The sequence below is a fragment of the Emys orbicularis genome, chromosome 1, assembly GCF_028017835.1.
Source record: "Emys orbicularis isolate rEmyOrb1 chromosome 1, rEmyOrb1.hap1, whole genome shotgun sequence".
NCBI classification, from domain to species: Eukaryota; Metazoa; Chordata; order Testudines; family Emydidae; genus Emys; species Emys orbicularis.
In genome coordinates, this window is record NC_088683.1 from 143,831,028 (window position 1) to 143,856,117 (window position 25,090).

A 25,090-nucleotide genomic window follows, 5' to 3' on the forward strand; every position below is an offset into this window, starting at 1 on the left:
ACAGAGTGGATTGCCTCTGTTCCCAAAGCAGCTCTCTGTCCCTGCTGCTTTGTTTGTCCAGTTGCGTTCTCTCCACTCCACTGTAGACCCAGAGGCAGAGTCTCTGCTGGGCAGTCCACAGAAGGCCAGGCCTGATTCTAGCTTCCCGAACATCTTTTCTTTATTATTTTTTTCTCTTGTTTTCATGAGTGAATTTTAGCAGCTGGTGGATCAACAGCCACTAGAGACCAAAGCACTCAGTGTATTCCCAGAACAAGTTCAGCACGGACAAACTTCTCCACCCAGCACCCACACTGCCAAGCAATGTGTCTCACTCTGATCTACAGTGATCACCTACCCTGGATGCGTCTGGGCAAGGGAAACATGGCTGGGATGCCAGGACATTGCTGGCATGTGCTGTTTGGTGGTCTCGCTTATTCTTGTGCGTTTCAGTGCACTGCACGCAGCACTGGAGTTTTTTACAGAACTGGTTGTGTGCATCCACACACAGTAGTGCCTTACAGCTTTGGCTGCTCCAGGGTGTTCTCAGACTCCTGGAGCACCTATTCCATTGTGCCCAGTGCTGTTAGAAGCAGCTTTCGAGGGACTTTTCCACTGCAAAGCACTGCATTGTGTGATGGAGTCTGGAGGATCAGCTGCCCCTGGACAGCAGTAACCCTTATGAATTCCCACCAAAGCTGGGTACTAACTATTTTAGATGACACTAATTCAGCTGGACCTGAGCGGAGACCTTCATCCCAGGCATTGCAAACAATTGGCACAACCAGTGCTGGCAAAATGTCTGGCTCTGCTGTTGTGCGCAGACTCCAGGTGCTGTGCAGGCACTGCAGGCTTAAGGCAACCCAAGCACTGGTTTGCTACGATGTTTTTTTGTTGGAGGGGGCCCTACAGCTAAGACGATTGTTTGTTCTTTTTGGCCCACTCAACCACTGGCTTCTCCACTGAGCCTGTCGACAAGGGGGCAAGGTAGAGCTGCTTGTGATGCTGGCTCTCCTTTGGGGCACTAGGATATGGACTGGGACTCGCTGTATCATTTCACAGAGCCCACTGACGAGCTGTTCATAGCTTCCTAGATTCATAGACTCTAGGACTGGAAGGGACCTCGAGAGGTCATCGAGTCCAGTCCCCTGCCCGCATGGCAGGACCAAATACTGTCTAGACCATCCCTGATAGACATTTATCTAACCTACTCTTAAATATCTCCAGAGATGGAGATTCCACAACCTCCCTAGGCAATTTATTCCAGTGTTTAACCACCCTGACAGTTAGGAACTTTTCTCTAATGTCCAACCTAGACCTCCCTTGCTGCAGTTTAAGCCCATTGCTTCTTGTTCTATCCTTAGAGGCTAAGGTGAACAAGTTTTCTCCCTCCTCCTTATGACACCCTTTTAGATACCTGAAAACTGCTATCATGTCCCCTCTCAGTCTTCTCTTTTCCAAACTAAACAAACCCAATTCTTTCAGCCTTCCTTCATAGGTCATGTTCTCAAGACCTTTAATCATTCTTGTTGCTCTTCTCTGGACCCTCTCCAATTTCTCCACACCTTTCTTGAAATGCGGTGCCCAGAACTGGACATAATACTCCAGCTGAGGCCTAACCAGAGCAGAGTAGAGCGGAAGAATGACTTCTCGTGTCTTGCTCATAACACACCTGTTAATACATCCCAGAATCATGTTTGCTTTTTTTGCAACAGCATCACACTGTTGACTCATATTTAGCTTGTGCTCCACTATAACCCCTAGATCCCTTTCTGCCGTACTCCTTCCTAGACAGTCTCTTCCCTCTGTTTGCTGGGAACAACTTCCAGCTGCTACAGTTCTGAGTCCGAAGGGACCCCAAGAATGCCTTGGGGAAGGGCTAGGTGTCCAACATGGGAAGGGCTCCATATCTCATATCCAGATCCCCCTGCCCGAATTGCATGGCATAACTGCCTTCTTTGCTCCAAGGAGGAGCCCTCCCAGGAAGCAATACAATGGGCAATTCATTTCCAGCCAGAACAAAGGGATACAAGTGACAGGTGATCAGGACCAGGCCCGGGTCACTGAGCAGCAACATTCAAGCTGTTTATCCAGGAAAAGCATTTGGTCGAATGTCTCTATGGGGACTTTGGAGGGGGACACCATGTACTGATTGGTGGACACAATACAGGAGGCTGTCATTGGCTAAGGGACATTCTGTATGGTACACCCCCCTTGCTGCTGAGGAGTATAATCGCGGGAAGGAGACCGAGGGAGAGAAGGGGGGGGAGTCAAAGCCCCCTCCCATCGCTTTGTTCAGGCTGCCCCCAAAAGAAATTACCCAGCAGCAGCTTCAGAGACCTTGGAGGAAGAGGAATATTTCAGCCCCTGCTCCTCACACACTGAGAGTCTCCTGGGAGGATGTGGACAGCCATCACCCTAAGCTGCTTGCTGCACTTCACGGCCACTTCACCCATACTGTGAGTGATGCCAAAACTCCATTTCAACCCCAGTCACCAGGGGAACAACTTAAACAGATGGACCATTTTCCCATCTAGTCTGCTACCATGCCTCCTGCCACAGCAGGTCAGACCAATGGGCCATTGAGTCTGGGATCCCACTTTCCAGACTAGATCAGATCATTCGTCCTTCAGGTCACACATCCTGTCTCCTGCGCTCCCAGAGCAGACCACTGGCCCATGGAGTCTGGCATCCTGCCCTTGTCACACTAGGGCACATCACTGGGCCATCTAGCCTGCAGCCATCAGAGGCTACAGGTATCTGGAGGGTGTAAACACCAAGGAGGGAGAGGAGTTGTTTAGGGGAGCCCAAGAAAAGGAAGAAAGGAGTAAAGACAAGAAACTGAACCTGGAGACATCTCCAACCTGAATCAGCAGGAGACATTTCCTATGAGTGAGGGGTCAACTAATCCCCTCTGTGGGATCCCCATTGCTTTTGACATTTACACTATGTCAAAGCGCAGCCCTGAAAGGGACTGTCCTGCCTGCGGCTGCTGGGCAGCGTGTGTGTATAGGGGTGTGTGTATAGGGTTGCCCGTCCCTCTCGCTGAGTCCTCACTCTGATTCACTGCTGTGCTGTTTCCTCCCTGCTGCAGACATTACATGGTGGTGATCCCTGCAGATCTCCACTACCCGTCATCCCAGGCCGCCTGTGTGCATATCAACTATAATGCGGGGAAGCTCTATGCGACCCTGGTGCTGGAGCGCTCTGGGGGACAGGATGTCTTGTTGCGAAAAGAGATCACAAAGGAAAAGACCTTTGAGTGTGGCAAGTTCCAGGTGAGCCTCCCTCTGACAATGCTCTTACTCCTCCTCCATTTCCCTCTCTTCAAGGATCTTAGCACAGGGAAAGGTGTTGGCTTGGTAGCCCCTTGAGGCTGTACCCTGTAGTTATCCCCAGGTCAGGTACAGGGTGGATACGTTTCCCACACTCACCACCACCACTAAAGTTCCTCACCCTGCCCTTGAAGGACCCGTTGCAGTGGGAAGCAGGACAGGTCTGTCTCCATGCTCCCATTCCATCCCAGGCCTCTTTCCTGAGAGAACCAATGAGGAGGCCAGTTAGTACCAAAGTGTGATGGTGCTTTGTGTGATGTGGGGACTGAGGTCGCTGACAGCAGCCAGAGAATGTGTGTGCATGTTATTTATAAGCTGCATTATCACGGCTGATTCCCAGGAGGAGAGAATCTACAAAAGAGCTAGGACTTAGCTGTGGTTTCTTTATTGAGGCTGCTGGACACAGGCAGATCCTGTGGCTCTCTCTGGCTCTCTAGTTCTCCCACGCACTGACATGGCCTGGGCTGCCTGCTAGCACCACACTAAAGACCTAGCATCATGGAAGTGGCTGCTGATTACACTGCAGCCCTCTCTCTCCCCTATGCTTCCTTGCTAACTTCTCCCACCTTTCTGTTCTCTTGGGGTCTTTGCCCACCTTCCCCTACTACGTGCCAGGGCTCAGAGGCATCACTTGCCTCCTTTTCCCTGCCATTGCAGTCTCCTGGCCAGTAAGGAAATGGATGAAGCCCATGCCTGGTGGTTCCTAGCTAAATCTGGATCTGGGGAATGGAGACTTTTCAGTACATGCCACTGGGTGATGGGGGGGTTCCGCTGTTCTCCTTTCCCCTCCCCCGCTCCCACCTAGGACCCCAGGGAGTTATCCTGGGGACTGCTCACTCTCTCTCTCTTCATATTCAGGTTGTGCTTCCAGCTAACAGCACCGAGGAGGTTGCCCGCATCAAACTGTTCATCACTGGCCGCAGGATCGATATTCACGAGGAGAAGAAGGTTCTGATCCGTCGAGTCAACAGCGGCACCTTCATCCAGACAGACAAGCCCATTTACAAACCAGGACAGACAGGTGAGGGCTCCCACTAGGATCAGGTAGTGCCCCTATGTGTGGGTGTCCACTCACATACACCTTCCCCTGTACACAGCCTGGGGCAGATCCTCTTGAGAAGGGGGGTCTGGGTGGTTTTCCAACACTGTTCCACCCTTTTCTCTAACCTTGGGGGTCATTTCAGCCTTCGGCATAAGTTGGAATTGCCTCTAGGTTGTTTTAACTCGTGCTGGCTTGAACAGCCCAGTAAGGGTATGACATTCCAGGGTGCAGTCCAGAGCAAAGAGGGGCTGTGTCCTGCAACCCGGGGTGCCTCACAATGCTTTGCTTCTGTAGCTCCCAACAAACAAGTTGTTAGTTTTCAAATGATACCTCCCAAGGCATATTTTGTACAAAGATTATTACAATGGTGCGCAGGGTGTGAATACAGTGGTGCATTCCGTCACAAAGGGCCATTCCACTAGTCTAGGAACACCAGAGCACAATGCGCTCTAGGCCTTTTTCCAGCCTGAGCCTTTTCCCAATGTGCCACTACACCACCAGCCACAGCCACTTTACCCCACCCAGGGATTCCCCTACCATAGCTGCCCTACGTACAGCCTAGTTTATGTGTGAGCCTCACTGCCCTCTATTGGATGGAGTGCAAACTGCTCAGCAGTATGTCATAGGCCCTATACTGGTAACAGTCAATGGAGATTCTCCTTTAGCTCAAGTGGCCTGAGCCAGGGCTCTTGGAGCAGGAGGATCTGAATTATATCCTTGCTGCTGCTGTGAAGTTCTGAATGGCCACAGTGTGTAGCATTTGTGATGAGTGTGAAACTCCAGGAGGCCACACATCAAGTATCTGTAGGTGAACATGCTGGGAATGTACATGTGAATGTTTGTGTGTGTACTGGTGACATAATCAATACTACTCACAAATGGATACCCTATGTGTATACAAGGCAGGGACAAAGGTGAATAAGGACTGGGATAGCAGCGAAGGCTGCAAGGCAGGATTGATGAGCACTGGCAGAGCTGTGTGGGGAGCCCAGGACAGGAATAGCAGGGGGGCTGCAGGGCAGGACTGAGGTAAATAGCCAATAGGTCTCCATCTTCTAAATTCTCTCCATTTTCTTTTCCCCTCTCAGTGAAATTTAGAATCGTCACCCTGAATGAGGATTTCATTCCACTCAATGACATGGTGAGACACGTATGAGAGGATGTGAAGGAGTCTTCCCTGTTTCAGATCCCTTTTGTTTTAGTCTCCCACCCCCCATCCTTGTCCAAGTTCTGTCTCTCCTTTAGCTCCCAAATACATACATGGGCCTTGTTTGTCAAGTGTCTGAAGAAGAGTAACACCCAGAATAATAACTGGTAACTCAGTGTTAAAGGCAGATGGGAATGGTGTCCAATTGCTGAGCACGAAGCCCTGCCCGTGTCAGCAAAATGGCCGCCCAACACAGAAATGTTGTAAATGCCGATTCCTTATTGAGAGTCTATCAGCTCCTTCTGCTGGCTGTGCACATGCAGCCTCCACTCTAGGGATGGCACAGGAAAACTGGTTTGTTAGGAGTGCACCACTGCCTCCTCTTGGATGTACTGTGAGGACTGGATTGTTTGTAGTGAGGGCTCCCTCAAGCTAGAATTTACCTGGGACTCTTCTTAGGTATGGCCATTCCATAGCAGAGTTTGAGCTAGTGTCAGACAGGGAGGGGGTTCCCTACGTGGGGACTATTGGAGAATAATCTAGTTGCAAACATGGGGTGATTACCAACTTGGCTTTTATACTCTTCCTCTCGCCAGGCCTCATTGTAATGGGCTGGGCCACAATTTCTCTGGTGAGCCTTACGCAATTAGTATTAAATCACTTATTCTAGTAGTAATCAAGCTGTGGTCTGTGGACCTGCACATAATGCTGACTTCTCCTTGTTCCCTGCTGTTAAACTGTTTAACACAGTTTAACAGCAGGGAGCAATTAGTATTGTTTGTCAGGGATCTGAGCTCCCAGGTCATTGATCAAACTGCTCTCCTTGAGAAGCTTTGTGTTTCTAATGCATTGTTTACACTGCTGAGAGTGCATTTCTCTCTTCTAATGTTGCTGCCTCTTTTTTCCCCAGTACCCGCTGGTGTTCCTTCAGGTGAGTGCCACACACCAAAAAAAAATGGTATTTTTTGGTGCAGGTTGCAATAATTTGTTTACATTCTTGACTGTGTAGATGCCACAATGTCTATGTTTTGAATTTTAGAAGTTAATGGTTCTAGAAATTAGATGTTTTCAGGGCTTCCCTCTGCATTCTAGAGACTTTGAACCAAGTTCTGCTCTGTTACACCAGTGCAAATCTGAGTTACTGGAGATTTACACCAGTATGAATGGGTAGTCACTTTGGACCTTTATAATTAGTTTAGAATTTTAAGAGATCTTTTCTCTAGATCAGAGCATCACTGGTCTTAGAAGCTACAACTGTGTAGTCTTCAGGATTTCTAGAATATCTAGGCCATATGACGCCCAGGGGCGGCTCTAGGCACCAGCAAAGCAAGCACGTGCTTGGGGCAGCCCATTTGCAGGGGCGGCAGGGATCCAGTATGGGAGCTAAGTATCAGAGGGGTAGCCGTGTTAGTCTGAATCTGTAAAAAGCAACAGAGGGTCCTGTGGCACCTTTAAGACTAACAGAAGTATTGGGAGCATAAGCTTTCGTGGGTAAGAACCTCACTTCTTCAGATGCAAGTGAAGAAGTGAGGTTCTTACCCACGAAAGCTTATGCTCCCAATACTTCTGTTAGTCTTAAAGGTGCCACAGGACCCTCTGTTGCTTTTTACAGTATGGGAGCTGAGAACCAACAGGGGGCCCTGGGAGCTGTAGTTCCTTGGTTAGCTCCCTGCCTATAGAGCCAGCCCTGGAGTAGGGAAAGAACTACATTTCCCAGCATTCCCTTGGCCACTACCAACAGGAAAGAGGGGGAGGGAGTGAGGAAGCTGAGACCTCAGGCTGCAGCCTGCTTTGAATGGAGAGCTGCACTGGGAAGGTAGGGATACCATATTTTAACATTCAAAAAATAGGACACTCCACAGGGAGGGAGGGTAGCCCCAACCTGCCACCATCCACTCCCTCCAACTGCCCCCCACAGAAACCCCAACCCATCCAACCCCCCTGCTCCCTGTCCCCTGATCACCCCCTCCCGGGACCCCTGCCCCAACTGCCCCCCAGGACCCCACCCCCTATCTAAGCCTCCCTTCTCCTTGTCCCCAACTGCCCCCTCCTGAGACTCCCCCCAACTTCCCCCCTAGGACCCCACCCCCTACCTGTCCCCTGACAAACCCCTGGGACTCCCATGCCTATCCAACTGCTGCCTGTCCCCTGACTGCCCCCCCAAACCCCTGACCAATCTAACCTCCCCTTCTCCTTGTCCCTTGACTGCCCCCCCCGGAACCCCCTACCCCTTCTCCAACCCCCCAGCCCCCTTACCGTGCCACTCAGACCAGCGTGTCTGGCTTCGCACAGCGCCAGACACGCTGCTGCATACATGCTGCCGTGCTCCCCTGCGGAGCCACAGCGCCCCCACCCCCTCCCCCCAGCACCTGCCTTCCAGATTTGAACACCTCAAAATTCAGGAGTGCTCAAGCTCAGTTTGTTCAGCTGTTACTTCATTTCTCCCAAATCAAATATACTGATCCACTGTAACTTGCTGTAGAAAAAATAGGATAAAATTGAGCAAGAAATGCTTCCCAGTGGTTATTAGGACTGGAATTGCTATTTTCAACAGCCATTGCCTTTTGTTTGTTTGTTTGTTTAAAAGGAAGACCGTGATATTGCATTGGCAAATTCCCCATAGAAAGAAAGAGTGGAACAAAAGAATAATAAAGGCACCTCAACTCTTCCTCATTTATGTAGGACAGTCTTATACTATGCATCCAGATATCCTCCAATCACACAAGCTGAAAATTGTTCCACTTTACTGCAGTTCTGTAACCATATGGGAACCAATCCTGTTGGTGTTCTGTGCACATCCAAAATTCCTGCTGAATGACCGGCCCTGGGAGCGAGTTACCAGTTACCCAGGGCTGCGGCGGAAGGAGGGTGCAGGGCGTGGGGGGACAGCCCAGGAAGTGTGTGTGGGGGGCAATGGTGGGGGAGTAGGGGGGAGCTCAGAGCTGGGGCGGCAGGGTGTGTGTGTGGGGGAAGAGCACGGCTGGGGCGGCAGGGGGGGTGCGGGTCGGGGGGGGAGAGCCCAGGGTTGGGGCAGCAGGGGGGTGCGGCGAGGAGCCCAGGGCTGGGACGGGGGGCAGCCCAAAATTTTTTTGCTTGGGGCGGAAAAAACCTAGAGCTGGCCCTGATGACGCCCGAGAGACAATTGATTCTAGAAGCTTTAGAACTTGGGTTCTAGAGCCAAGGCCAGTTTAGAATCTGTTAGGTAATATCATCTAGAACCCTTGAAATAGCTGGATGTTGTGGATTCTGGATCATTTAGATGCTGGAGCAATTAATTATGCCTCTCTGCTGCGGGTGTAGGACCCTAACAATAACCGGATTGGCCAATGGCTGGATGTGGCTCCACAGGAAGGCATTGCAGATCTGTATTTCCAGTTAGCTGCTGAGCCCCCACTGGGGACATACATCATCAGCGTGGCCAAAGAGAAAGCGCACAGCAGCTTCTCCGTGGAGGAGTATGGTACGCCTGGGGAGAAAGACAGCTATAGGGCAGGGGGAATTTTATCTGTGGGAGACAGATCACACCTGGGGAGAGGAACTGCATCTTGGTATGAGAAATCTCCTGTGGATGGATGGGGAAGTGCTTTCTAGGAGGGAAGGTAGTCACCTCTGATAAGACTCTCTGACCCCCTGCTTAGTATGGACAAAGAGAACTGTGTGTACACACCAGTCTGGTTAGGTACAGACTGTAGAGGCTATGACAGGACAATAGTAGCACTGGAGCTTTCTGTCACAGCTGGCTGATCCCCAAAGCTGACTATATCAAGGATGTTAGGGGGCGATTTTCAAAAGAGCCCAAGTGACACAGGAGAACGTTGACTTTCAATAGGACATATGCTCCTAAGTCATGTGAGTGCATTGGTTATTTCTAGGGGGCAAAGTTGAATTTGTATACTCCCCTTCCGAAAACTGCTGGAGAAAGGGTTCACAGCTCAGTGTTTTCTGCCTGGTCTCTATAGAGGGGCAACAGGAGCACATTGATAGCTATGGCAGCCTCTTTCCCTCTCCACTCATTACAAACAGCTGTCATAAGGTGAGGGCAGGGCCAACAGGGAGAATCAGGGAGGAGTGGAACTATACCTACATTTCATAAAAGAAAAAAATGGGACCCCCAACCCTACTACGGTCCAGCCCATGTTCATTCTCTTCATGGCCTGCTCCTCACCAGGCTGTAACTCGTCCCTCCATTCTCTCTGGTTCTTTCCTTCCAGTGCTGCCAAAATTTGAAGTGGTTTTTGAGGAGCCAACTCAGATTTATGCTTTGGATAAAACCTTTCCACTCCGCGTGTGTGGCAGGTGAGGGGGCTGATCTGGGGTGGGGGAGGAAGCTGCTAATACACTCCAGCCTGGGATGAGCAACCCCCCCGCATCTATTAGGGGAACCTCAAAGGAAGAATTTAACTGAGTGACTGTAAATATATTTCACCATGTCTCAGTTATATTAGGCCAAGCTCATTCCTGGCAGCCCTTTGACATCTTTAAATAGCTAGAAAAATCACCCTAATTATTAATTGTCTCCCATTGCTCTAGCTCCTTTCATCCTAAAGGATCTCCGAGCTCTTGACAGAGTGCATATGCGGGGATCACCCAACCACTGAAATACAACCATTTCTGGGGTGGAGCACAGCAGCTATTCTGTGGTAGTCGCACTACAGAACAAGACAATGAGAGGGGAAAGGAAGAACAGTTTCACCAGATGATACTGGAGGGAAATTCTAGGGAGGAGAATGGGATGGCTCCAGATGGAATTTGGCCAGGACATGTGGATTACAGCTTGATGAAGAAGAGCAGCTCCTCACTGATCACCCTCATCAGACCCTGCAGTACCACGCCTCTACTATCTCTCAGGGCACTGGAGTTAGGGCTAGTCTACACTGGCAACGCTAAAGTGCTGCCGCGGAACCGCTTTAACGTGGCTTGTGTGGTCGTGGCAGAGCGCTGGGAGAGAGCTCTCCCAGCGCTCTAAAAACCCCACCTCCACGAGGGGCATAGCACCCAGCACTGGGAGTGCGGCTCCCAGCGCTGGTGCACTGTCTACACTGGCGCTTTACAGCGCTGAAACTTGCTGCGTTCAGGGGGCTGTTTTTTCACACCCCTGAGCGAGAAAGTTGCAGCGCTGTAAAGTGCCAGTGCAGACAAGCCCTTAGTACAGACTCAAAGGGTGGAGCGTCTCTGCTGAACATCACTTATACCACTTCACTCCTTGCAGCACAGGCTCCCCTAGCACTATGTGCTCAGATACCATAGTGATGAGTGCAGGGTAAGAGCTTACACAGATAGATAAAGAGAGAGATACCGGGGCATTGACTCAGAGGGAAGAGTCTGAGAAGACTTAACAAAACCAGCAGCTTGGAGGTCTTCCATCCAAGTACTGACCAGGCCAGCCCTGCTTAGTGCCTGAGATTGGCCAAGATCGTTCTCGTTGCTTGTACAGCTACATCTATCTTGATACACTGTGAATATCCATGACATAAATCAGATCTGGAGATACACTAAAGCACACCCACCCAGAGAGAGTCCTCTGTTTTCTGTGTGTGTGTGTGTGTGTGTGTGTGTACCCCTTTCCATGTGTTCTCCCACCCCCCGCACTTTCTCACATAGATACACCTATGGGAAAGGCGTGCAGGGGAAGATCCAGGTGAGCCTGTGCCAGAAGAGTTGGTGGTATTTCTACAGTACCCAGCGACCTCCTCTCTGTCAACACTACAACAACCAGGTGAGCCACTTAGCAAGAGCTGAGCCCCATAGGGTGACAATCCTGTGAAGCAGGAGCTGCGATGCCAGCTGAGGTGGGCCAAGGGGAAGGAGACACAATACAAGACGTGTTATTTTAATTGATTTCACCCCATGCCTAAAACCTGTTTTTGTTCCCTGGCCCCATAACCAGCTGCCATTGCCTCTATTGTTCTTGTTAATAATCTTGGCAGTTGTCCCTTATTTGGTAGTTCATCCCTTGCCTATTCTCTTTTTTAACCTTGCCTGTTTTATATGATTTTTCCCACGGAACCATTTCAGATTTAACGTAACACATATTAATGTCAGAAAGCCCGAGAAGCCTTTTAACAGGGGCAACAGAGTAGACTCCTCTTCAGAGAGGCCTTTCCACCACAAAAATGACAACCTCAGCATTGACACCCCTTTCCTCCCCAAAACCACCAACCGACCACCTCTCTCATTGTCTTGCTCTCTTGGGTGCTGAAATCCACCCACTGCTGACACCATGTCGTGTTGTGTGGTGGTGCAGACGGAAGCCAAAGGCTCAGCACTATGTGCATACAACGGAGTTTTAGTGAGACTTACCTCATTAACTGTTGAAGTGTGTCTACACAGCCTCTGGGGGGTGGGGGTGCTTCGCAGCGTGGCTGGACTGACACATGCTAGTTCCGCTGATCTAGTGCCCTAAAAGTAGCAGTGTGGCTGCAGCCAGGCAGCTATGGTTAGCGCGCTAGCTTGAGCAGAGCTAGTACCTCTGTCTCCCCGTGCTCAGAAGCACTCTCCGGCTGCAGCGTAGACACCCCTGTCAAGTGCCTTGCAGCACAGAGCAGGTTGAGCTCCTTAGGAGCAGGGGTTCTGTTCTGACACAGAGGTAGCTCATTCTGTGACATCTGTCCCTCCTGCAGTGCGGTGCTGTCCCAGCACCAATCACCTTGCTCTCTCTTGTTTTCAGACTGATAAGATGGGTTGCTTCTCCACGTCTGTGTATCTTTCTAGCTTCAACCAGAGCTCCCCCGATTACCGCAGCAACATAGATGCAGTGGTCACATTGGTAGAGGATGGCACAGGTAACCTCAGAGGAGTCTTTGAGGGTATAGGAAAGGCACTTGAATAAACATGCACCAGTATTATCAGGGACATCAGAGACTGTCAGCCCTGTTCTTAATCCATTGGGAGCATTGAGATACAGGCTCACAGGAGGCTCTGGGACTGGCCCTTCTTTGAGCCCAAAGGGGGTTCTGTGGTCCAGTCTCACTGGTTAGGCACTGGAGCTACCCCCTTATGGGCTCAAGCCCATAAGGCATGTTGCTTTGTGGGTCCCTAGGGGTGGTGTGGTCTGGTCTCATGGTGGGTCACTGACAGCTCTCCGATAGCCATCTGTAATTAGGTGGGGAGACCAGATAGCCAGGGTCCTGTGAGCACCATCTCCCTGGGGGTATAAAATGTGTGCAGCCTAACACACGTTTGTGTCACCAAAGGGCCTGCTCTCTAGTGGAATTGCCCAGTGGGATGGTTCTTTGTTCCCTGCCTCTCTCCCTCCCATCTCTTCTCCTGTCCCTTTCACTCAGAGGTGCAGGTCAATGCCTCCCATAGCTTCTTCATCTCCAGGACAGCTGGCACGGCTACGTTTGAGGAGGTTAATCCTTATTACTACACTGGCGAGATCTACAGAGGGAAGGTAACTCTTAGCTAAACCCTCCAGAGAGTACAGCAGAAATAATATGCTCCCAACTGTATCCTCAGCTGTGTCTCCTCGCCCTGCTCTGTCCCCAACACAAGCTCTGGGATGGCAGAGACTGAGTAATTCCTAGCCAAAACACTTGGTTCAGATGGGGTTAAAACTGAGGTACAAATCAGTGACTTAAGGGTAAAAAATACAAACCCTGTACAAGAATGTGAATTGCTAAAAAAAGCCCCAAGGACTAAAAATCCGGGGGATTCAGAGTTCAGGGTTAGACCTCAAGGAAACCCCAAACATTTGAAAGTATAGAATTCCATAGGCCAGGCTCCCAAGCAACCCTCTGATGAGTCTGCGTGCGTCTCTTCATATGGCAATAAAGGAGACGATGACTCTTAAGAGCAGTGCTGGTAACGCTGATGACAACTGGGGTGTTCTCTCTGCCTGTGGAGATACTGACGGCGAGTTGGGTGAGATGGAGCTGGAGATTCCGTACGTTGATGAAACAGCTTTGTGTTCCTCTCTTCCCCATGTGATTCTCAGATTAAAATTGTCGATCACCAAGGCAAAGCAATGAATAACACACCAGTTTACCTTATACTAAGCTACACCAGGCTGCGGTTTAACAAGACGTACATCACAGATGACTCTGGAAGCGCTTCCTTTGAGCTGAACACAAATGCTTGGAATGGTGACTCAGTCTCTTTGGAGGTAAGTGAGGAAGACTCCATCTCATGATTTGTGAAAGTTAGGGACTAATACCACTTTCCAGAACCAGGTTATTGCTCTGCAGGCATCTCCCCCCAACCCCCACCAGTTCTAATGAAGAACCATATTTCAGACTTTCATCACCTCTGGATATTCCAGTTCTTGGCTTCCCACCAAACAGCTCCTCTGATGTACATTATTCCTAAACTGTGGATCCAAGTTATGCTAGCCCTGGGCTCCTCACATAACTGCTGGCATCCCTCAATCCGGACCTACTGCTATTCCAATCATGAGCTTCTCATACCGGCCTAGGTATGTGCGAGCAAGTTAGTATGTAATGTAGCTCCTTTCAATCCAGTGGATTTACACCAGAGATGAATTTGGCCTAGGATCTCTAAGTCATGTCTAGGATCTTGACCCCCCTAGTCCCAGAATCTCTCTCATCTGATGTACTCACCCAGAGAGTTCACTGTTTATTTTCTGACAGGGGAGATTCCTGCTTCAGGACCCAGTATATGTGCCAGGGACAGTCAATGTGTATTACCAGAATGCCTACCACTTCATACAGCCATTGTACTCCACCACCAAGAGCTTCCTCAGGATCATACGTGTGCCAGGAACAGTGCCCTGTGGCAAAAATGAGAGGGTGCAGGTGGACTTCAGAATTTACGAGAAAGACCTAAGTTATGGTCCCAAGAGTGTGGATTTTTCCTATTATGTGAGTCACTAGGGAAGTGCAAGGAGGTGATGGTGATGGGTTAAATATGCTGGATCAGAAACCTTGAGAGACTCAAGCCCTGTTTGCACAGAACAGAGAATGTGTGTGCACATGTGCACACACACTCTCTCTCTCTCCCTCTCTCTGCCTCCCTGCTAGTGTTCCTCAGCTCTGCATTTGAGAAACCACCTTTAGGGAGGTGAGAGGGAAGTTCAACATCCATGGCCCAACCAGTCCTTGATCTCTATACTAAGATGTCCAGTGTAGTGGCCATTTATTTATTGTTTCCCTCTATTCAATGTGGCAACTGGGCCATTAGGAACAGGGCCACTTAAATAATTTCCATAATAAAGTCCACTGATCAGCTGTCAAATGGGCAGGACTTTTGCTCACTAGTCACCCTGGACTAGATCAGAACTGGTGCCTGACAGGTAAAAGTTTTCATATCCTAGGCTCTTTATCCCCCTGAGCCATCTACTCCCCCCTGCCCAGTGGCTCAATTGTAGCTGGTGCCATGGAGGGTGAAAGGTTCTATGTCCCATTCTCCCTAAGTTGCCATCCATGGAGAGTCTGGTCTGCGTAATGCTGTCAAGCTATTGAATGTATTTCTGGCATTTCCTAGCCCTTCTCTCATGCCTCTTTCTCTCTTCTCCCTTAGGTCATTGGGAAAGTGGGGATTGTCCTTTCAGGTCAGAAGACTTTCTTGGTTGGGTCATCAAAGAGTAAGTGCAGGCACCTCTTCTACACAGAGATCATTCTGTGCTGTGCTGTGTCCCCACAAGCTCTGCTCCATGATGTAAGCCATGTAGGGTAACTTTGGGAATCTCACTCCTTGCAAGGCTGACATCTGCTAACATCCAACGAACTGAAGCTTTCAGCCCCCTCAGGTGATGGTTAGCAACAGGGAGATCCTCTGGCTGATTTATAATGGCAGGTCAGGGAGTTCATGGGGACACTGATTGTTTCATGGGCTTCTCTGGAAATCTCCTTGGTTCTGAGAGACCCCAATTGCATGCGACAAAGGCAGGGAGAAAGGGAGCAAAATGGCAGAGGAAGAGTGATGGCAAAAGGGGAAGATCTTGGTACATTTGGTAGTGAAAACATACCCTTCTTTTCCTCTCTCTTTCTCTCCTTCCCCCCACCCCAAATCCAGTGATGACGGGCACTTTCTTCATCCCTCTGGTCTTCACCTCCGACTACGCCCCAGCTCCTACCATTGTAGTTTATGTCATCTTCCCCACTGGAGGAATCATAGCTGATAGCGCCCCCTTCAGGGTCTCCATGTGCTTCAAAAATGGGGTAAGACTCATGGCTGAGAGCTCTGGGTTCGTGGGTGTGTGCGTCTGGGGAAGGAATGCAACAAGGTTATGAGGGTGTGAGGAGTAGATAAATGTGGGTGGCTGGGTGTAACTGAGTGGTTGGGGTAATGATTCACTGGGAATGTAGGGACCTGTATTTCAATGTGTGGTTTTTGGTGAGGCACTTAGGGGAAGGGGAGCTGAAGAAGAGGGTTTTACCCTCTGCTCAGAAAGGTCTGAGATCTGTGACCATTCTAATGTCTTTTGGAATCAAGTTCCTCAACCACAAGCTGAGAGAGCCCTTTGTCCTGCACACACAAATCTCATTCCCGAGGATTGACAGCTCCATTATTCCACAGGAGCTGTCATGGGGAACTATGATCAGGCAAGGTGAGCAAGTGTTTTAGGTCAGTGGTTCTCAACCAGGGGTACACGCACCCCTGGGGGCATGCAGAGGTCTTGTAGGGGATACATCAACTCATCTAGATATTTGCCTAGTTTGACCACAGGCTACATGAAAAGCACTGGCAAAGTCAGCACAAACTAAAATTTCATACAGACAATGACGTGTTTATACTGCTTTATGTACTATACACTGAAATGTAAGTGCAATATCTATATTCCAATTGATTTAATTTATAATTATATGATAAAAATGAGAAAGTGAGCCTTTTTTCAGTATTAATGTGCTGTGACACTTCTGTATTTTTATGTCTGATTTTGTAAGCAAGTAGTTTTTAAATGAGGTGAAACTTAGCAGTACGCAAGACAAATCAGACTCCTGAAAGAGGTATAGTAGTCTGGAAAGGTTGAGAGCCACTGCTTTAGGAAACCTAGGCCAGTCCCATGGAGGGTTTGAAGAGGAGGACTGAGTCCTTTGAATTTGACCTGGTATTCAGAGACGAGCTGGTGTGGAGAGAAGAGCAGTGGAGTGATGTGCCCTCAGAAGGCTGTGCTGCTGTGTTCTGCTGTTTAGGTGCCTCTAATATCATTATTGCATGTTTCCCCTACTCCCCAATTGTCCTTACTCCTCAATTGTCCATCCCTTCAGAGTCCATAGCCGCTTCATTCTCTCCTGAAGCAACTGGCTTCACCAGAGGGGAATCCCAGGGGACTACCTTCACCTGGACTATGTGGGGCTCCTCTCTGCTCTAGCCACCCTGCAGGCAGATCAGCAGAGGGGATTCTCCCTCTGCCTTTCTCCTCTCCCCTCTCATGTTCTTTCCCCTTGTGCCCTTTAAGGTGAAGATAGGGTTCTCAGAGGATGAGGCCCTCCCTGGATCTGAGGTCAGCCTCCAGCTGCAGGCAGCTCCCAGATCCCTCTGCGCTGTCCGAGCCGTGGATCAGAGTGTCCTACTGATGAGGCCAGAGAAAGAACTGAGCAACTCCATGGTAAATTACTCTACGTCTGTCTGTCTCTGTGAAAGGAAGAGCGAGCGAGAGAGAATAAGAAAACTACATTGCATCTATACAGTGCTGTCCTTCCAAGGCGCTCAGAGTGCTCCATGAAGGGAGATAGTAGCATTATCCCTGCTGTACAGATGGGGAATGTGAGGCACAGGCAGGGGAAGTAACTTTCTCAAGGTTACAGAGTCATCATCAATCCCAAAGGGACAGACAGAGTGCCACTGGGATCCATTTTTTGCTAAGTCCTTAAGGTGGTCTGGCTGGATATTCAGTTGTCGATCTTAATGCGCCACCAAAGCTTTTGGTGATTACATGATCACCAGCCATGTAGCAGCATTCTTTGGTAAACAAACTTCATAATTCGTTGGTCTGCACACAGTGCACAGTGGTAAATCCAGGATTAGTTCCTGTCTCCCAGCCTCATGCTCAGTACACCAGACCATGTTGCCTCTCCAAGAAGAAAATAGGAGAAATGGAGCAGAGTGACTGAGAACCTTTTTGGAGAGTCTATCTCATATGTTGGGTCTAACCTTTCCATACATGATAGCATGGAACAACCATTCAGACAGAGCTTTGGTGTGTTAGGAAAGGTGTATGTTGGTTCATCTTTCCACTGACTGGTATTTTTTTTCCTCTTTCTTGCTTTTCCCAGATCTATGGGTTGTTCCCCCATATTTTTCATGGTGGATACCCTTACCAAGTGTCTGAAGATGACTTCTTATGCTGGTCTCGAGAACCTCACCAGCCTGACGTGTTTATGGTGTTCAGAGTAATGATCTTTGATTCTTCCTCACTGGCTAGGTGGAGCAGGGCCTCTGACATTATAGGTTATTAGGAAACAGCTCTAGTAATCATTGATAATCCATTGATTGGCTGGATGAGTCACCTGATATTAGTGACAATAGGAAATTTAGTTATTGCACATTGATATCCTATTGGTGGGATGGTTCAGGGCTCCCAACATTATCGGTCAGTTTTACTTTAGCTCTTCATTCTCTATGGGTTAGTGGGTTAGAATGCCTACAATTAGATGGCCAATTCAGCACTGATGCCTCACTGGGCAGTTTGCTGAGGGCATCTGACATTAGTGGCCAGTAGGAAACAGTCTTGTTGTGCAATGAGGAACCCACTTATAAGAGATGTATATGGGAAAGATGTCCAACAGGAACACTGCTGTTTCCCCATAGGCCCTATAGACTTTGAAGGAGAATAAACTTGCACTGGTTGAGTCAGGCCTGATAAATCAACTCAAGGGGCTCCATTGTCTCACTGCTGTGGGATATGAGTAATTCTCACTTGAATCAAAGTGAGAGACTCGTATCATATAGCAGAGGGAGAACTGGGTCCTTGCTTTATAAGGGAAATGAGCAGCCTGAGGGACAAAGGGTTGATGACAGAGGGAAAGGGAAGGATAGGCTTCTGATATCTAAACTCTCAGCACATCTTTCTTTCTTTCTTTCTTTTTCTTCAGGAAATGGGCTTGAAAATCATATCCAACACCCATATCAAGAAGCCGAGAGAGTGCACAACTACTGTGGCTATGACAACAATGACGGTGACTGAGTTGGAGAGCACACTCCCCATGCTAACCAGACCTACATTTCTCACAAGTGAGCACATTTCTGCCTCCTCTTACTTTTCACTAGAGGGCTCAGTCTTGTAGCTGAAACCAGCACAGAGTTCAAGGTAAGCAGTCCATGCTGTGATTGCAAGTGATACAGGAAAACAGAGAGAGAGACAAAATGTTGCTTTGCCCTGAACTTGCTTTCTGGACTGTTTGTGACTGAGGGGTTCATCCCTCTGAAATGTCAATGAATTGGCTGTTGTTTAAGACATGTCTGTCATCTGATTAGCTGACATCCACACTTTGTGTCTCTGAGCCAAATGGGAGACTCAGCTACCCTGAATATGGTTCTGAGGTTCCTATAGTAATTGAATCTTCTTCAAGTAGTGTCCCTATGGCTGCTCCACTTCAGGTATGTGTATGCCCCATGCGTCTTCGATCAGAGATTTTGATAACGGGGTCTGTTTGACCCATACCTGCACCTTTCATTATTACCTCATGCCCTGCACTGAAGCTATATAGTGCTGAGCGGGCAAACTGCGCTCAGTTCCTTCTCAACCACCTTGGCTTGAGATGGAGCTTTAGTGTGTCTGCCCGGCGCATGCCTTGGTTAGATGTTGTACCTAGTTTTTAGTTTAGTCTAGCTTATTAGTTAGCAAGTTTAGCGTAGTTTGTTATTTTGAGGATTGTTTCTCCTCTCCCCTCTCTTATGGGAGGCTTGCCTTCCTCAGTAGGGCATGCCTGGTTCATGGGGGTTTAAATGCTGCCTCACTTGCTGGGAGGCCATCACAGTTTGTGATTGACACTCGAAGGGCATCTGCTGCCTTGAAGAGTCGCACGTATCACAGAAGTATAACATCTGTTTAGCCCTCAAATCCAGGGCAAGAAAAAAACAGGAAATCAAGTTGCAGCTTCTTATGATGGAGTGTTCCCTCTGCCCCACTTCAGAGCCCGATCAGGAGAACCGCACTGTACAACATTCTCCAGGCAAATCCAGCACGTCTTCAGCACTGGCTCAACACTCTCCCAGGAAGGGAAAATCTCTAGAGACCTCTAGAAGTCCCAGGAAAACAAGCTCTGACTCCCTTCTTAAGGAGTCTGCTTCCAAAAGACCTCACTCTCCCAGTAGCTCGACCACATCAGAAGTTTGATGTCGCAACCCAGTACTGTAGAAGCAAAGAGTTCCTCCTGTACTGGCAGGGCCAGGAAACCCTATAGCTTGTCTGAGAGCAAACATGGCTCCAATAGAGCTTTGGTACCATCCGGATAAGACCGGTATTCCATACAGAGAAGAATGGTACCATCAGACATAGCTTTACCCTGACGGGTTCATCGGTACCTCACAAAGCTAAGCCTCTGTCTTTGTCGGTGCCCACCTCGGAGTGCACAAAACCCTTGCTACTGCCTATGGCTAGAGACAGTCAGAGTGCTGCGTTGGTACTGCCACACCATTCAGTACCGCAAGAATTTAGGTACTCGAAGGACTTATCTATGGCAGATGAACCGGAGTCTCCACTGCTTACGGGCACTGAGCGCCTCTCAGTACTGAGACTCATGTGGTCTCTGGACTCGCATCCATCCTCAATACCATCTGACTCACCACCCTTTTCAATGGGAACTCCTCCACTGGATAAAGAAGAGGATGATGGGGACCTCCCTGCAGCATCTTCAATATCAGTCCAGGGCTCTCCTTCTTATCCACACAAGAACCCCTTCTCTGATACCTGAAGAGACACAGAGAGAGGAATTTCGGGGAAGACATCATGGCTGTTGGGAGCAACCTTGGATTCCACCCCCTCTCCTGTATGGGTCTCTGTGGCCATATTGGGATCCCTGGGGTGCTTACTGCCAACAATTCTCCAGGGCCCTGAGGCCCACTCACCGGATGATAGGGAGATACCATCTTCCCCTCCCCAGAACATATCTCAACAGAAGGAGACATTTGAGGAACAGAAGGCTAGGACAGACAAAGAGGCTACGCCCCAAACTACCATCTCACCATCTTCAGTTGATGAGGTGGTAATGTCTCCTCCTCCGTCAATGGCTGATGATTTTTGGCAATTCCAGAACTTCATAAAAAGGGTGTCAGGCTCCCTACAGATACCTCTCGAGGTCAAAGAATTGCAGCACAAGTTGCTCAGCATTCTTTGTTCAGCAACTCCAACCAGAGTTCACAGCCCTGTCAATGAAGGCCTTCTCAATCCTACAAAAATGATTTGGCATACTCAAGTGACCATACCACCAACATGCAAAGGGATGATAAAAAATATTATGTGCTCAATAAGGCCTCTGAATTCCTATTCTCCCACTGCCCTCCTAATTCTCTGGTGGTGGGCGCAGTGAGTGAGCTGGATAAACAACATCATAATAAGTCAGCCCCGTTTGACAAAGACCAGAAGTGCTTTGGACCTTTTATGGAGAAATTCCTATTTATCTGCAACCCTACAATTCTGTATTGTGAATTACCAGGCACTCATGGTGAAATATAATAACATGAACAATACAAAATTAACTTCTTTACTTCAGCACTTTCCCTCAGACCAAAGGGAACAGTTTCAAGCCACCATAGGAGTGGCTTGTCTCTGATAAGAGACAAACTTGTTGAAAGTCTCTGGGTAAGGATAAAAGTGTAAAAAAGGAAGGATGATGTCATAATAGGAGTCATCTATAGACCATCTAACCAGGAAGAAGATGTGGATGAGGCTTTTTTTAAACAATTAACAAAATCATCCAAAGCCCAGGACTTGGTGGTGATGGGGGACTTCAACTACCAAGATATCTGTTGGGAAAACAATATAGCAGGGCATAGATTATTCAACAAGTTCTTGGAATGTATTAGAGATATTTTTTTATTTCAGAGGTGGAGAAAGCAACTAGGGAAGAGGCTGTTCTAGATTTGATTCTGAGAAGTAGGGAGGAACTGGTTGAGAATTTGAAAGTGGAAGGCAGCTGGGGTAAAAGTGATCAAGAAATGGTAGAGTTCATGATTCTAAGGAATGGTAGGAGGGAAAACAGCAGAATAGATAATGGATTTTGAGAGGGCAGACTTAGTAAACTCAGGGAGTTGGTAGGTAAGATCCCATGGGAAGCAAGTCTAAGGAGAAAACAGTTTGAGAGAGAACATAAGAACATAAGAACGGCCGTACTGGGTCAGACCAAAGGTCCATCTAGCCCAGTATCCTGTCTACCGACAGTGGCCAATGCCAGGTGCCCCAGAGGGAGTGAACCTAACAGGTAATGATCAAGTGATCTCTCTCCTGCCATCCATCTCCACCCTCTGACATACAGAGGCTAGGAACACCATTCCTTACCCATCCTGGCTAATAGCCATTAATGGACTTAACCTCCATGAATTTATCCAGTTCTCTTTTAAATGCTGTTATAGTCCTAGCCTTCACAACCTCCTCAGGTAAGGAGTTCCACAAGTTGACTGTGCGTTGTGTGAAGAAGAACTTCCTTTTATTTGTTTTAAACCTGCTGCCTATTAATTTCATTTGGTGACTCCTAGTTCTTGTATTATGGGAATAAGTAAATAACTTTTCCTTATCTACTTTCTCCACATCACTCATGATTTTATATACCTCTATCATATCCCCCCTTAGTCTCCTCTTTCCCAAGCTGAAAAGTCCTAGCCTCTTTAATCTCTGCTCATATGGGACCCGTCCAAACCCCTAATCATTTTAGTTGCCCTTCTCTGAACCTTTTCTAGTGCCAGTATATCTTTTTTGAGATGAGGAGACCACATCTGTACGCAGTATTCAAGATGTGGGCGTACCATCAATTTATATAAGGGCAATAATATATTCTCCTTCTTATTCTCTATCCCCTTTTTAATGATTCCTAACATCCTGTTTGCTTTTTTGATCGCCTCTGCACACTGCGTGGACGTCTTCAGAGAACTATCCATGATGACTCCAAGATCTTTTTCCTGATTTGTTGTAGCTAAATTAGCTCCCATCATATTGTATGTATTGTTAGGGTTATTTTTTCCAATGTGCATTACTTTACATTTATCCACATTAAATTTCATTTGCCATTTTGTTGCCCAATCACTTAGTTTTGTGAGATCTTTTTGAAGTTCTTCACAGTCTGCTTTGGTCTTAACTATCTTGAACAGTTTAGTATCATCTGCAGCAGTTTCGTATCATCTGCTGTTGGCAGCTGGCAGAGTTGGCAGTTTTTCAAAGAGACATTATTAAGAGCACAAGAGTAAACTATCCCACTGTGTAGGATAGATAGGAAGTATGGCAAGAGACCACTCTGGCTTAACCAGGAGATCTTCAATGATCTGAAGTTCAAAAAAGAGTCCTACAAAAAGTGGAAACTACATCAAATTATGAAGGATGAATATAAAAAAACAACACAAGTATGTAGGGACAAAATAAAAGCCAAGGCATAAAATGAGATTAAACTAGCTAGAGAGATAAAGGGTAACAAGAAAACACTCTACAAATACATTAGAAGCAAGAGAAAGATCAAGGACAGGGAAGGCCCGTTACTCAACAAGGGGGGAAAAATAATAACAGAAAATGTGGAAATGGTGGAAGTGCTAAATGCCTTTTTTGTTTCAGTTTTCACCAGAAAGGTGAGTAGAAATTGGACATCTACCATAGTGATCACCAGTGAAAATGAGGTAAGATCTGAGGCTAAAATAGAGAAAGAACAAGTTAAAATTACTTGTCTCTAGATCCAATGCAGATTCCAATGATGGAAAAGTGGTTCTCTCTTCAGTTCTGGGCTCCATTCCATGGCTCCCGTCTCCCTGTGGGGATACTGCTCAGGAGTCACCTGAAGGGGAGCACTGATTGGGGCACTACTCAAAGAAAGAGGAGAGATGGCTCACCCTGTGCAGTGACTGTAGTTCTTTGAGATGTGTGTCCCTGTGGGTGCTCCAATACCTGCCCTCCTGCCCCTCTGCTTTGGAGTTTCCTCTTTGAGACTTTTTGATAGAGAAGGAACTGAGGATGGTTCACCTGTGCAGCTCTTTGTAGTCTTGGTGTGGGGCACGTGGTAGTGAAGGGCACATGCACAGGTTGAACAAACACTGCTAATGAAAATCTCCAGTCGAAGGAACATGAGGCGTACGCACACCCTGAAGTTGAGTCCCTGTAGGGACACACATCTCGAAGAACCAGCAACCACACACCACACAGCAGAAACACCAACCCAGGAACCATCCCCTGCAACAAACCCCATTGCCAACTCTGTCCACATGTCTACTCACGTGACACCATCACAGGACCTAACCACATCAGCCACACCATAAGGGGCTTGTTCACTTGCACATCCACTAATGTGATATATGCCATAATTTGCCAGCAATGTCGCTCTGCCATGTACATTGGCCAAACTGGACAGTGTCTATGCAAAAAAATAAATGGACACAAAGCAGACGTCAAGAATTATAACATTTAAAAACCAGTGGGAGAGCATTTTAACCTCCCTGGACACTCCATTTCAGACTTAAAAGTGGCCATTCTTCAACAAAATAATCTTCAAAAACAGACTTCAACGAGAAACTGCAGAACTGGAATTCATTTGCAAACTTGACGCCATCAAATTAGGCCTGAATAAAGACCGGGAATGGCTGGGTCACTACAAGAAGTAATCTCCCATCAACTGTTGAGTATGGGCCATCCACCCTGATGGAATTGGCATCGTTAGCACTATGAAAAGTAATTTTTACTCTGTTGACATTCACACCTTCTTGTCAACTGTTGGGAATGGGACACACCCACCCTGATTGAATCATTGACACCCCACCCCCCACTTGGTAAGGCAACTCCCATCTTTTCTTGTGCTATATATTTATGCCTGTATATTTACTCCTACCACTGTAATTTTCACTCCCATACATCTGAAGAAGTGGGTCATAGCCCATGAAATCTTATGCTTTAATAAATTTGTTAGTCTTTAAGGTGCCACAAGACTCCTCATTATAGTTACTACACAGAGTAAGTAACCTCTCTTTTGTAACCTCCAGCATTCCTCGGGAGTCTCACAACAACAGAACATAGGACCACCATTTCTCCACCTGCACCTCCAGTTGAGGAGAAAGTTCGCAAGTATTTCCCAGAAACATGGATATGGGATTTGTTTTCGGTTGGGTAAGTAGAGCAGTGCCAAATTTGGCCGTCTTAGCATGATCCTGGATGGCCAAAGATCCAGTTGGATTTTAGTGTTCTACAAAAGTGGGGGAAATTGCTGAGTCGCACACCTAAGGAAATGTTTAGATGAATATATTGTGGGTCCTTTAACTGCCAGGCTGATGGTAATAGGGTTTGGTGGCTGAAATTTCAGTCAGTTTTCTTTTGTTAGATGTCCATGATCATAAGAGCTTGAATCCATTCACTGGAGGCTGGTGATGTGTGAATAAAGAGAAACAAACCTGTTGTAGCATTATGATGTTTGTTTGGTGTAAGAGTACGATATTATACTATCCCACTACTGAGAGCAGCCTGTTTTAGCCCTCTAGGAACTGTCCTGCATTAGCCCCCGC

At 47.9% G+C, this 25,090-nt stretch overlaps 1 protein-coding gene across 1 annotated transcript in view; it reads left to right on the forward strand.

Moving 5' to 3' along the window:
* Positions 1–2,379: 2,379 nt before the first annotated feature.
* The window catches only part of LOC135885688 (alpha-2-macroglobulin-like protein 1), a 37,128-nt gene continuing 14,417 nt past the window's right edge, over positions 2,380–25,090 (forward strand). Inside the window, exons 1-17 of the mRNA XM_065413620.1 lie at positions 2,380–2,438; positions 3,074–3,257; positions 4,173–4,335; positions 5,445–5,497; positions 6,414–6,434; positions 8,804–8,963; positions 9,715–9,799; positions 11,105–11,219; positions 12,171–12,285; positions 12,787–12,896; positions 13,440–13,607; positions 14,110–14,322; positions 14,981–15,044; positions 15,476–15,621; positions 16,863–17,012; positions 18,499–18,637; positions 24,575–24,698. Coding sequence (XP_065269692.1) covers positions 2,380–2,438; positions 3,074–3,257; positions 4,173–4,335; positions 5,445–5,497; positions 6,414–6,434; positions 8,804–8,963; positions 9,715–9,799; positions 11,105–11,219; positions 12,171–12,285; positions 12,787–12,896; positions 13,440–13,607; positions 14,110–14,322; positions 14,981–15,044; positions 15,476–15,621; positions 16,863–17,012; positions 18,499–18,637; positions 24,575–24,698 — 2,069 coding nt within the window. The remainder of the gene's footprint in view (positions 2,439–3,073; positions 3,258–4,172; positions 4,336–5,444; positions 5,498–6,413; positions 6,435–8,803; positions 8,964–9,714; positions 9,800–11,104; positions 11,220–12,170; positions 12,286–12,786; positions 12,897–13,439; positions 13,608–14,109; positions 14,323–14,980; positions 15,045–15,475; positions 15,622–16,862; positions 17,013–18,498; positions 18,638–24,574; positions 24,699–25,090) is intronic.